The 12,468-nt window shown below is 62.6% G+C and overlaps 2 protein-coding genes and 1 non-coding gene across 11 annotated transcripts in view; 2 read left to right on the top strand and 1 right to left on the bottom strand.

Annotated features, from left to right (window-relative positions):
- The first annotated feature begins 5 nt into the window (after positions 1–5).
- On the top strand, positions 6–3,218 carry PLEKHJ1 (pleckstrin homology domain containing J1). The gene is made up of 6 exons (XM_009434317.4): positions 6–203; positions 368–435; positions 530–596; positions 2,117–2,207; positions 2,296–2,359; positions 2,473–3,218. The coding sequence occupies exons 1-6, from the start codon at positions 110–112 to the stop codon at positions 2,536–2,538; spliced, it is 450 nt and encodes a 149-aa protein (XP_009432592.1). The 5' UTR covers positions 6–109; the 3' UTR covers positions 2,539–3,218.
- On the top strand, positions 2,208–2,294 carry MIR1227 (microRNA mir-1227). Its single transcript, NR_035583.1, has one exon. It is a non-coding gene; the product is annotated as a microRNA mir-1227 (primary transcript).
- A 540-nt stretch (positions 3,219–3,758) lies between the features above and the next one.
- DOT1L (DOT1 like histone lysine methyltransferase) overlaps positions 3,759–12,468 on the bottom strand; it is a 69,586-nt gene continuing 60,876 nt past the window's right edge. For 5 of the 9 annotated variants that reach the window (XM_063800991.1, XM_063800994.1, XM_063800993.1 and 2 more), the window contains 4 exons: positions 10,882–10,946; positions 9,207–10,151; positions 7,952–8,597; positions 3,759–6,548 (listed from right to left, as the gene is read on the bottom strand). In XM_063800991.1, the coding sequence (XP_063657061.1) occupies positions 7,987–8,597; positions 9,207–10,151; positions 10,882–10,946 (1,621 nt within the window). In that variant the 3' untranslated portion in view covers positions 3,759–6,548; positions 7,952–7,986. The remainder of the gene's footprint in view (positions 6,549–7,951; positions 8,598–9,206; positions 10,152–10,881; positions 10,947–12,468) is intronic. The other 4 variants (XM_054673491.2, XM_063800999.1, XM_063800998.1 and 1 more) reach the window with 2 other exon arrangements.

Here is a 12,468-nt window from a genome sequence, read left to right as displayed (position 1 = left end):
TGGGGGTGCTTCCGTGTCTGCGCCCTGAGACATTTTTGGCGCCGGCCCTAGCGAGAGCGGGGACGGCGGCCGGGAGGGCGCGGCCTGGGTTCCCGTTCCCCGCGGAGCCATGCGGTACAACGAGAAGGAGCTGCAGGCGCTGTCCCGGCAGCCGGCCGAGATGGCGGCCGAGCTGGGCATGAGGGGCCCCAAGAAGGGCAGCGGTGAGCGGGACCCGGGAGACCGAGACAGTGCCAGGGGCGGGAGGCCGGGGCCGGGGTCTGGGCGGGGGTGCCGGAGGCCGGAGTCCGGGTCGGGGCGCCGGGGACGGGAGGCCGGGGTCCGGGCGGGGGCTGCCTGCGCCCCTGAGTGCGCGCTGTGCCCGCAGTGCTGAAGCGGCGGCTGGTGAAGCTGGTGGTGAATTTCCTCTTCTACTTTCGGACAGACGAGGCCGAGGTAGGGGCGTCCCGGGCGCGCGGGCGGGTCGCAGGCTGGGCCCCTCGGAGGCCGGGTGCTCACTGCCCCGTCCCGGCGCCCGTGTCTCCTCCAGCCCGTCGGAGCCCTGCTGCTGGAGCGCTGCAGAGTCATCCGGGAAGAGCCCGGCACCTTCTCCATCAGTGAGTGGGGCTAGGGAAGCCAGCGGCGCCTCCCGCAGCCCGGGGCACCCGCAGCGCCGCACTTTCCCCTCCCCGGGCGCCCAAGGTCTCCTCTGTGTCCCCAGCCTGGCGCCACCCTCCTCAAACACAAGAGCGCATTGTCCACGGGCAGCTCAAGGTCAAGTTCTCCTGGCGGGCACCACCCTTCCCACCTGCCGAGTCCACTTAAGCTTGGGTCCCTCCCAGACTCTCCTCTTTCTTCCCTGTGGGCCCAGGCTGTACTTACAGGGCAGGTGGGCCAGCCCCACCCAAAGCGTTTCCCCAGCTGCCGCGAGTAGCGTGGGTCTAGCATTGTTATATGGCCCCGGGCTGGAAATCCCAGGTGGGGGTAGGAGGAGTGAGAGGGGGGTGTTCTCCTGGGTCTTAAGAGATTCCCTTTTGCGGGGAAAGATGAAGTCCCTGCTAGTTTGCCCAGAGTGACTGTCAAAATTCCACAGGCCAGGTGGCTTAAATATCAGAAACATTCTCTACAGTTCTGGAGGCCAGAAATCCTAGATGAAGGTGTGGGTGGGGCCGAATCCTTCTGAGGCCGAGGGGAATCTTCCAGTTCCTAGTGGTGGCCAGTATCCTCCAGGTTCCTTGGCTTGTGGAAGCGTCGCCTTGTCCTCCTTGCATCACGTCTGTGCCCACATTTCCCCTTCCACACAGACGCCAAGCAGAATTTAGGGCCCACCCTGACAACCCCTTTTTACTTTACTTTATTATTTTATTTGCCTATTTTTTGAGACAGGGTCTTGGTATGTCGCCCAGGCTGGAGTGCAGTGGTGCGATCTCGGCTCCCTGTAACTTCCCCCTCTTGGGTTCAAGTGATTCTCCTGCCTCAGCCTCCCGAGTAGCTGGTACTACAGGCACGCGCCACCATGCCCAGCTAATTTTTGTATTTTTAGTAGAGACGGGGTTTCGCCATGTTGGCCAGGCTGCTCTCGAACTCCTGACCTCAGGTGATCCTCCCACCTTGGCCTCCCAAAGTGCTGGGATTACGGTCTTGAGCCACCGTACCCGGCCCTCTTTATTTTTGAGACAGGATCTTTTGTTTCCGAGGCTGGAGTGCAGTGGCGTGATCACAGCTCACTGCAGCCTCAACCCCCTTGGCTCAAGCAGTCCTCCCACTTCTGACTCCGGAGTGGCTGGGCCTACAAGGCCCCACCACCACACCTGGCTAATTTTTGTTTTTGTAGAGATGGGGATTTTGCCATGTCACCCAGGCTGGTCTCGAACTCCTGAGCTCAAGCAATCCTCCCACCTTGGCCTCTCAAAGCACTGGGATTATAGGCATGAGCCACCGCACCTGGCGACAACCTCATTTTGACTAGTTTATATGCAAAGACCCTGTTTATATACAGGGCCATACTCATGGGTTCTGGGGGTCAGGACATGAACACATCTTTGTGGGGGCCAGAGAAGGGACAGTTTATGGGCAATGGCAAGAGGAAGCTGCTTGTGGCTGTGGGTAGGACCGACCACAGGTGTTCCATCCCCAGGCTTCATTGAGGACCCTGAGAGGAAGTATCACTTTGAGTGCAGCAGCGAGGAGCAGTGTCAGGAGTGGATGGAGGCTCTGCGTCGGGCCAGGTGGGGCCAGGCGGTGGTGGGCACTGCTGGGGTGGGCACAGCAGCCATGCAGAGCAGGCATTTGACCCCGTGCCACCCTTTTCCCCAGCTACGAGTTCATGCGGAGAAGCCTCATCTTCTATAGGAATGAAATCCGGAAGGTGACGGGCAAGGTGTGTGCAGGGCTGCAGAGGGCCGGGGTGGGGCTGCAGGTGGCCGGGGTGGGGCTGCAGGTGGCAGAGGCAGTCCTCCAGCCCTGGCTCATGGCCACCCGTCCTCCCCACAGGACCCCCTGGAACAGTTCGGCATATCCGAGGAGGCCAGGTTCCAGCTGAGTGGCTTGCAGGCGTGAGCGCAGGGCACGGTGGTCAGCGTGCAGCGGGACGGGACTGGCCCTGCCCAGCCATGAATCGCTTGGCCATGCCTGGATTTGTTTTGTTTTGGTTTTTGGGTCAGGGTTTCACTGTGTTGCCCAGGCTAGAGTGCAGTGGTGCCACAGCTCACTGTGACCTTGACCTTCTGGACTCAAGTGATCCTCCTGCCTCAGCTTCCCAAGTAGCGGGGATCACAGGCATGAGCCGCCACACCCGGCCATCACACCTGGATCTTCAGTGGGAGGTTTTTGGTTTGGAGACATCCAAAGCCTGAAGCCAGGTGGGTGTGGGCAGGGGCTGCATTTTATGAAACTGCCCAGCAAGCTGCGCTCCCTGGGGCCCCAGGATCCACCTAACTGGCCTGGCACCTGGTGCCACGTGCTGCTGCCGCCAGGATATGCGCCTTCCCACAGGTGCCCCGCCTGAGTTGTGTGCATCCAGGGGCCTGGTGAGCCCCCAGGCTGGTGGCATGGCCCCCCTGCCCCGTGCTGAATGAATGTACAGAGCCAGACAAAGCTGTGAATGGCATAGGGGCTGAGTCCCCCACCAGCTGTGAATTCTCCTGCAGACAGGAGGGCCCTGGCTGTGCACCTGGGGAAGTGGTTGCCCTGGGGCCGGGGTGCTTGTTCTGTTCAAATAAAGGTACCTCTTTTCCACACTGGATGGCGGTGAAGTGAAGGAGAGGGGAGGGGCAACCAGGGAGCCCCCACCCAAGGGAAGTAAGGCTCAGGGTCCTGAGAGGCAGTGGCTGGGCCTCCTGCACTGAGGGGAGAGCTAGAACCCCCAGCCAGGACAGGTGGAGGCTGGGACCCAGGCCTGGGGAGAACAGAGCTGCTGTGTGGTATCAGGAATCCTGTGGTGACCTGGGGTCCTGCCTCTGGCATTCACGGGCCCTCCCGGAGTGTGGCTGGGGCCTGGGCCAGCTTTGGTCCATTTGATGTGAAAAGGACTTTGCCGATGTCATTGGGGTCGCAGATCTGGTTTTCCGTTCATCAAAAGGCACTTTGCCTGTGGCCTGGTGCCCTCATAAGCCTCCCCAAGGCCAGGGTGTCCTGGTGTCAGCCCCCGGAGCTTCTGCTAGGAGCACCCCTAGGCCCTCCACTCCCCGTTTCGGCGATGACACACTAGCCGGGGCCTCTCACTGGCCGCCAGGAGACGCCTCATGCCACCTGGAAGAAAGGCTGCCATTCACACCAGGTCCGAGTGAAAACCGTCTGTTTATTACAGCGTCTAGAAGTGGGGATGCAGAATGCAGGGGTGCCCAGAGGAAGGGGCGCCCGCAGCCCAGGGGCGGACCGTGACAATGCGCGCAATCCAAATACAGTTCACCCGGAAGACACGGCAGAGCCTCCCACGTTACAAAGGCTGACACAGACCAGCAGCGTGTTGTGTTGGGAGGGGGTCTGACCGCAATGGCGAGGGCAGTCGGCGGGGGGTGGGGGGCCTGCTGACCACTGAACAGACTGACGCATCCTGGGGGCAGATAAATTAAGGGGGAAGTCTTAAATAAGTCACTGTGCGTGCCTCATGGGCCGAGGAGGGGGTGTCCTAGTCGTTAGGGTTCCTATCAATTCCTGAGCAAGAGCCACTCCCAGGCGCCGCCCGCCCACCCACAGTCAGCAGCAGCAGCACAGGTCCCCGCCAGCTGCCCACGGAAACTCAGGCCAGGTGCCAGCACCAGGCTCCAGATCACCAGTCTCCACAGCCACCCTGCCACCCGCCACACACCACCCCTCAGTCTGGGAGTGTCTGAGAACACAGGCCCAGGGCTCAGAACAGGAGGGTGTCCGCAGGCAGCCACCACACTAGTTCACATGTGGTGACACGCATATGACCCAGTGGGCTCAAGGAGACTTCTGCCTGGGCCAGTGGCTCTGAGACCCAGTGCGTGCCCTGAACATACGGTGGCCTGCGTGGGCAGGAGCCCTGCATGGCCATCTGCAGGACCCGTGATGGCACCCGGACTGCCACTGTCCCCTAGAGGGAGGCAGAAGTAATACAGTGTTTAAAGAATGTGTCTTGTTCTAGACCAGGGACTCTGCCGTCTCTGCCATCAACCCTGTGGCATATCCGGCCCGTGGCGACACAGAGCAGGCTGCCTGTCCTGAAGGCCAGGCTCGGGGCTTGGGGCTCAGGCAGAGGCACAGCACCTTCTAGCTGAGAGCACCAATGCGGGGTGGGGAGGGCACTGGGCACCACTTAAGAGGACAGGTCCGGAGCACCATCTTCAGAACTCAGCTATGTTGGAGGGTGGGGGTCTGAGAGGTTGTTGGGGGCTGGGGGAGGCAGCACCCCCCTCACCAGGCACAAGCAGGGGTCTTCCAGGCCCTCCCACACAGGACTCCCCCACCTAGCAACCACAGAAGCCTTTCCTCCGTGGCTCCCTTTGGAGGCCACATGGTAGGGATGTGACGTGTGTCCATCCTGCCCTTGGGAACCAGAACACAGGGCTGGCAGCTCCCTGGAGGGTGGATCTGTGGCACCTTGGGGAAGGGGCTCCCCGATGCCATCTCACAGGAGCAAGCACTTGAGAAGGTGGGCTCAGCAAGTGCCACACAGCCCAGGGCCAGATGTGGGGAGCTCAGACTCCCAGATCCCATCCTCCAGGGAGGGCACAGAGCCACCACTGCTCAGACAACCCAGGCCCTGACTGCTCAGGGCTCCAGAAGCACTGGAGTGGCCCTGCCTGCCTGCTACACCCCGGCCTCAGCTCCTCTCCTTCCACACCCAGTCCCAGGCACCCGCCAAGGCTGCAGAGTGGGGGGCTAACGTCACCCTGGGGCCTAGGGCCAGAGAGGCCAGGCTTCAGCAGTGCACCCTGGCCCCAGCACACCCACAGCAGCTGGGAGAACCAGCACAGGCTCCAAGGGATGGGTGCCAGGCGTGGCCCTGACAGGAAGGGATGTGGGGCAGGCAGGGGCCCCGGCAGCTCCGTCTGGGCTGCTGGGAGCTGCAACTGAGGGGTCTAGGGTGGGGGCTGACGCTGGGGCCATTTTGTGCACTGTTTGAATAAATAAGGTTTTTTCCCCTCGCTTTTCTTTCCTCTTCACTGTGCATTATACCATCTAAAAATAAAAGCTGTCAAATCTATGAAATTTATAAATTCTCATCACATCTCTATAAAATACTGCCACTCATTAGTGTGACTCTCTCCTGTACAGAAACACCAAGGGACCCACGACAGGCCTGCCCCGCATCGCAGGGCATGCTGCGAGCCATGGACAGCCGAGAAATACAAAAGTAAATGCACTTGTTCCACGTGCCTGCGCCGTCCTCACAGCACCATCGCGCAGCACACGGCCAGCTGCGTCACCACGCAGGCCCCTTCACATGCAAGGGCGCAACCCACGCCCCGGAGGGTGAACAGTCTGGGGGTTCACAGTGCCGGGGTAAAGGTGAAGAGCTCAGGGCAGGCGCCAGGGGCTCAGGAAGGGGCTCAGGCCGCGGGGAGGCCTCCGAGGAATGTGGTGGCGACGGGCCTGCCTTTGGTACGGGAGCAGCGCGTCGGGGGAGCCGGCCGGGCGGCGTTTCCGAGAACGGGGTTCGGCGTTGTCAGCGTCTAGTCAGCACCAAGCGGGTGGAGGCAGGCGCGGGCCTGGGGACGAGATAGCACCGGGGCAGGCTGTGGCGAATCCGCTGGCGGGCCCGCCCTGCAGACACGTGTCTTTATATAGAGCTCTCATATATAGATATTTATATTTCTCAATAAGTTGTCTTTTACCACTTAGATGGAATAAAATAAGTCAGAATTGTTTATACTTTTTAAAAAATGATAAATACTTTATCTAAAACTATCGACAGTATAAACTGGACCAGTCCCAGCCTCCTGCGGCGCGTGCCGCCGATTCACAGTGGAGCTCCCGTCCGTCCTCGCCTCTGCCGTCCAGGGATGGGAGCCCGGCAGGCCGGCGGGCACCATGCCGCGGGCGCGAGTTGGTCCACACCGTCCTTGCATAGGTCTCGCGGTTGAGGTAGAAATCCTAGTTACCTGCAGAAGGGCACAGCAGGAAGAGCGGCCTGAGGTTACCATCGCGCCTGGGGGAGCCCAACACTCACCCAGGCTGGGGACCGAGGCCTCCCACGAGCACACACGCCACCTGGGGCCAGCACCATGACAGGCATGGTGCCAGCTCCCTCTAACCACAACAGACGACGGGCGTGCCCCGTGACAGACCAGGGAGCCTGACACCTGGACACGCTGGCCAAGCTCCAGCCTTCCTCCAAAGGAGACACACAGCCGAGTCCAGCTAGAGCCACCCTACCTGCAGCTCATCTCCTAAGAGACCCAGCATAGCTTGTCCAGCCCGCAGGTGCCCGCATTGACCCGCCAGGCTGACTAGCCCTGGCCACAGCCTCCGCCTTGGCTCCTGGCTCCCAGTCCTCCTCTCCTTGCCCGGTGGACTTTGGACTCGCCCAGGAAGGCCTGTGTCCCAGGGGCCCCTGAGGCAGAAGGCCAGGGGCAAGCAGAGGGCACCTTTGCACTACACCGCCAGGCACGCCATGTCCCTGGAGGGCACGGGTGGCCAACTGCCCTCAGGGGTCAGCGGCCACAGTCTCCACAGCCTTTTGGGGGAGGAGTGAACAGGACATTCCCTGAAGGCCTCACGTCATCAAAATCACTCCTGCTTCCAACTTCCTCCTGGTCTCAAAGGTGGGCACTATCTACACTAACCTGCCCAGCTTGGTGCTGACATCTGAGCAGCTGAAAGCCCCTCGGCTGTAGGCCATGACCACAGGGCAGTGTGGCCATCAGCCGTGTCCAGCAAAGGGGCCTCAACACGCAGGGCACAGAGCTTGCCTCTCGACCCCGCCGGGAACCCATCAGCCCCCAGGCAGGCAGGGCACTTAGGGCTTCACTGGCTCCCTATGAGGGCATCCGAGGCTACTGGCCAGACGGCCCCAACCAGAGGCATCCAGCCAGCCACCCTGGCTCCCCAGGACCTCTGCAGCCGGCACCGTGCCTGCTACATGCTGGGCGCATGGGGAACAGCACCAAGCCACGCCACCCGTCATGAGTGACCTGGGCCTGGTGCGGATGGAGCCCTGGAGGCTGCTCTAGGAGCTAGAGCTCCCAGCCCCCTGGCCTGGCACCCCGTGAGCCTCGCCCACAGGGGCTGGCACAGCTGCCCCCAGGGCTGGCCTCAGTCCTGCGGCGTCACCGCAGGAACCCAGCTGTGGGCAGCTGGAACCCAACACACTCAGGCCACTCCATGGCTGGTGCCCGTCCTGCAGTCCCTCCTCTCGCGACCATCTCCCTGGTCTCCCTGGCTCTCTCCCTCTTCCCTCCTCAGGACCCCCGGAACTTCTGCCGAGCCCTGTGGCCGTCTTCTCTGCCAAAGGAAGGACAGTTCAGTGTCTGGAGTGAGCCACCGCGCAGGGCTCTGGCCTTACCTTACACAATACGCACTGCTAGCTAAGCAAGGTCTTTATCGCGGCTTAACCCCCGAAAGGTGCGCGGCATAGGGAGGCGGCATGCCGAGGGACACCCACACCGCGGACGGCCCCGTGGCGCTGGCCTGTGGGATCCCGGGCGCGGCCTGGGCCAGGGCCAGCCGGGGCAGGGGCTGGTGGTGCACCGTGAAGGAGGGGCGGGCGCCCTTGTGCGGGAGGGAGGTGAGCTTGATAGACAAAGAGGCGTTAGCAGGCGGCAGAGAGGCAGCAGAGGTGGGGGGCAAGAAAGCTTGGTTAGGCGGGAGGGACGCGAGGCTCTGCAGAAGCGCGGGCTCAGGGTTAGAGGCCAGCAGCGTTGGGGGAGGAGGCAAGGCGGCGTTAGGTGGAGGGGGGGCGTGGAGGACGGGCGGCCCCGCGGGGGACCGGCCCAGGTGCGCAGGCGGGGGCAGCGGGGGAGGCGGAGGCGGAGGCGGCGGGGGCGGCCGGGTCTCAACCGAGGCCGGGGCCTGAAAGGAAGAGGCCGAGGCGCTGGCCGCCGCCTGCAGCGGGCTCGGGCCCAGTGTGGCGCTGCCACATGCAGCCCCGCGGCCGACACGGGCTCCAAACGGATGAGCAGAGGCGGAAGGCACCGCGTGGTTAAAGACACCTGCAAACAGGAGAGAAAAACGCAGCTTCAACAGGCGGCAGCATCCAGGCAAGCGCAGAGAAGCAGCCGCAGGCTCACAAAAAGGGAAGCGAAACGGCGCCGCCAGGCGTGTGCTGGCACCAAGCACAAGCAGCGGCTCGGCCAGGCTCGTGGTGGCCCGCCCTCCGCCCTCCGGCCACCCGCCCCGCAGCAGCCCCAAGGCCAGGCCGCTCCCCCCGGCGGCTCCTCTCCGCCCTGTCTGGGCAGGCACTGCGGGGACTCGCTCTTACCCAACACCAGCTCCCAGAGCCTTGCCAGAGCCCGGGCGGCCACACTTAGCAGGTGACCTCCACGGGAGAAAGTAATGCTCTGGTGGCCCTGCGCACGGTGGCCTTCTGAAAACAAGAGGGACGCGGTTACAACCAGAGAACCCAAGACACACGGACTCAGCGGGAGCCCTCTCCCCACAGGACTGGAGTTCGCGACCGTGCATGGATGGCAGGGACCAGCCAGCACCAGGGGACCTGCAGCTCAGCTCCTGGTGCAAGAGAGTGCGGAAGGAAACCTGCAAAGGAAGGGGCCTCCGGCGGGGGCCGGGGCGGGGGGCGGACGGAGGGCCGCCCTGCCTACCTCCAACTGTGCCGCCTGCCACCCCGGAAAAGCTGCCCATGGCGTGCGAGTTGGTCAGTCTGGTGGCAGCGGACGACACGTGCACCAGGCCTGCGGCGGCCGGCACAGAGCTGAACAGCGACTGCAGCACGGAGGAGCCGGCCACGGAGCCGAGGTTGGCCTGCAGGGACATGGGGCCGAGCGCGAACTGCGGCCCCGGCGGGAAGGGGCCCAGGAAGGACCGGTGCGTCTGGGCGGAGGACGCCGCGCCGCCTGCGGACGACGCCGCCGGGGCCAGGCCGGGGCCGCTGAGGAGGCTTCCGGGAGGCACGGCCGCCGCAGAGATGAAGAGGTTGTGGCCATTCTTGAGGTCGAGCTCGCGGTCCCGGGCCTTGGCGGCCTTGCCGCTCAGCAGTGGGGTCTTGTCCGTGGGCCCGCACAGCGGTAGGCCGCCCTCCCCTGCCTCCTTGCCGCGGCTGCCCTCGCCCTTCAGCCCAGCCAGGCCGTCCAGCTGCCTCTTGCTCAGGAAAGGGTTGGCGTCCGAGCCCTCCTTGCCGCGCTGCGAGGGGAAGCTCAGCGGGGAGCTCAGGCCGGCCGCCTCGGGGCCCTTGTGGGGAAGAGAAGCACCATCACTGAAGCTGTGTAAACTCAGGTCCGCGGCCAGGCCCCCGCCGAAGGTGCAGCCGTTGGCAGGGTTGGTGCCCGGGCTGAGTCCATCAGCCCCCGACAGGGAGCCGGGAAAGCCTTTCCTGGGGTGAGCGGCCAGCTTGGCATCGGCAGAGGGCTCCTCCAGGGCGGGCCGGAACGTGAACAGGGAGTTCTGGCTGAGGGCGGAGCTGGCCTGCAGCGGGCTGTCCGCCGACTTGGCCAGGCCGATGTCGGAGATGGGCGAGAAGGTGGACTTCCACTTGCTGCTATTGACTGGCTCGCCGGCGGGCGCGGGCTTCCTTCCCGCCAAGCCACCACCTGGCAAAGAGGAAAGGCAGAAGCTGTGAGCCCAGAGCACCTGCCCAGGCTACCCATGAGGCTAACCGGGGCTGCTGCCACGGCCCGGACAACTCTGCAGGCAGGGCTGGTCACAGACACTCAAGATGCCAAGCGGGACAGGATGGGAGAGGACAGGAGGGAAGGGGACGGGAGGGGACAAGATGGGATGGGACAGGAGTAGTACAGAACAGGATGAGATGGCAGGGGACGGGACTGGATGGGACAGGAGGGCGGAAGACAGGACAAAGGCAGCTGAAGCGGGTCTCAGAGGCCATGCGGGATGAGCTCTGGGGAAAATGCTGAGGTCAGCAGCCTCCGGGAGGGGAGGTGGGGCTGCCCCAGAGCAGGTCAGGGTCCTCACTGAGGACGCAGGCACCACTCGGGGGGAAGGCCAGGGTGCAAAGCGAACAGGGGACCCAAGGTGACGATCCCCACAGGTCAGCCACCCACTGTGAGAGCATGGCGTGTGCGCAGAGGCCCTGGGCTGCAGTGAGGGCCTCCCAGAGGCAGTTCTGGAAGCCCAGCGCCCCCAGTGTCGGCGCCCACGCAGGACACGACGCAGCAGGCCAGCACCACGCAGGACACGACGCGGCGCGCCAGCACCATGCGGGACACGATGCAGCGGGCCAGCAGGTGGGTCAGCAGCACTGACTGGGCACCACGGCCGCACGGACAGGCCTGGCCACGCCGCAAAACACTTGTCACTCACCGTTTTCCAAGGTTTTCGGGGGAGATTTGCTTTCTAAGGAGATTGTTGCAATTTTTCTCTCAATTCTGTTAAGAAAAAAAGGTCATTAATGCTTGAAACCCAGCTGCATACTAAGAATGACACAAATGCTGACAGCCAACAGCCCAGGGAGCTCCGGAGGTGGTGAACGAGAAGCACTCGGCCCAGACAGGGGACCCGTGCAGCCACCCTGGGCCAGGCCTGGACTGGGTGGCTGGGCCCTGGGATCCACCCCTGTTGTGCCACAAGCGTACTGTCCTGGCAGGGACTCCAGGGCCTCTGCTGGGACAAGCAGCCAAGAGATCAGGCACGGCAGCTGAATGGGAGAAGCAATTTCCCAGCACACAGAAGTGTGAGAATCCCAGACAGAGCTCTCTTCCTACCTCCCTCTCCCGGCCCCTCTCAGACCTCGGTGCCTCAGGTGGCAAATAATGCCACAGCATTGCAGGCCAGCACGTGAAGACATGCCCAACCACACACTGCATGGGGTCGCTTTGATCCAATGTCCCAAGAACACACCAGGGACACACAAATTCCTAAAGATCCTGGAAACCACTAAGCTGAGCAATCCCAATGCAAAACAGAGCATCCAGGTGCTACAATGTTTCTCGTGTAACACGTGCATGCACACGTGGGCAAGGAGCAGAACGAACTAACACAGAACACCACCAAAAGCACACTTAGGGCCGGCTGTGATGGCGCACGCTGGGAGGCACTGGGAGGCGGAAGGCTTGAGGCCAGGAGTTTGAGACCAGCCTGGGCAACATGGCAAAACCCATGATCTCTACAAAACAAAAAAACGAACGAGGCACGGTGGTAGTGTGTGCCTGTAGACACAACTACTCAGGAGGCTGAGGCAGAAGAATCACTTGAACCCAGGAGGCGGAGGGTGCAGTGAGCCGAGATCGCACCACCGCACTCCAGCCTGGGCCACAGACCAAAACTCTGTGTCTCAAAAAAAAAAAAAAAAAGCAAAAAACCCTACCATGTTATATCACTTCATGACAACTCGGATGGCTAGAATCAAAACAAGAAATTCAGTGTGGTGAGGATGTGGGGACTGAGGACCTCAGACCCTCGTGCACCCATGGTGGCAGGGTGGAATGGTGTGGCTGCTGGAGAGCCCAGGGGGCCGGGCCACCCAGCACCTCCGCCCAGGCACCAGGAAACGGGAAACTCGCTCCCAAACACAAACATGCACACCCATGGCCACAGCAGCGCTGCTCACAACCGCCCAGGGTAAGCAAGCCCAGCACGGCGGGCGGATGGATGGCGGAGCACCACCCAGCCACGACAGGGACCGAGGATGCACCTTGAGGACGTCACGCTCAGTGAGAGATGCCAGACACAAAAGGCCACATCCTGTGTGACTCCGCTCCTAGGAGGTCCCTAGAGCCCTCAGATTCACAGAGACAGAAAGTAGGATGGGGGCGGGGGGGTGCCAGGGGCTCTGGGGAGGAGAAGGGGAGTGAGTGTTTCAAGGGGATGATGAGATTTTCTCAGGACATGATGGAAGGTTCTGGATTTAGGCAGTGGTAATGTGGATATACCAAAGACCTCTGAATTGCA

This window comes from Pan troglodytes, chromosome 20 (assembly GCF_028858775.2).
Source record: "Pan troglodytes isolate AG18354 chromosome 20, NHGRI_mPanTro3-v2.0_pri, whole genome shotgun sequence".
Lineage (NCBI taxonomy): Eukaryota > Metazoa > Chordata > Mammalia > Primates > Hominidae > Pan > Pan troglodytes.
This window is presented reverse-complemented; position numbering and strand designations above follow the sequence as displayed.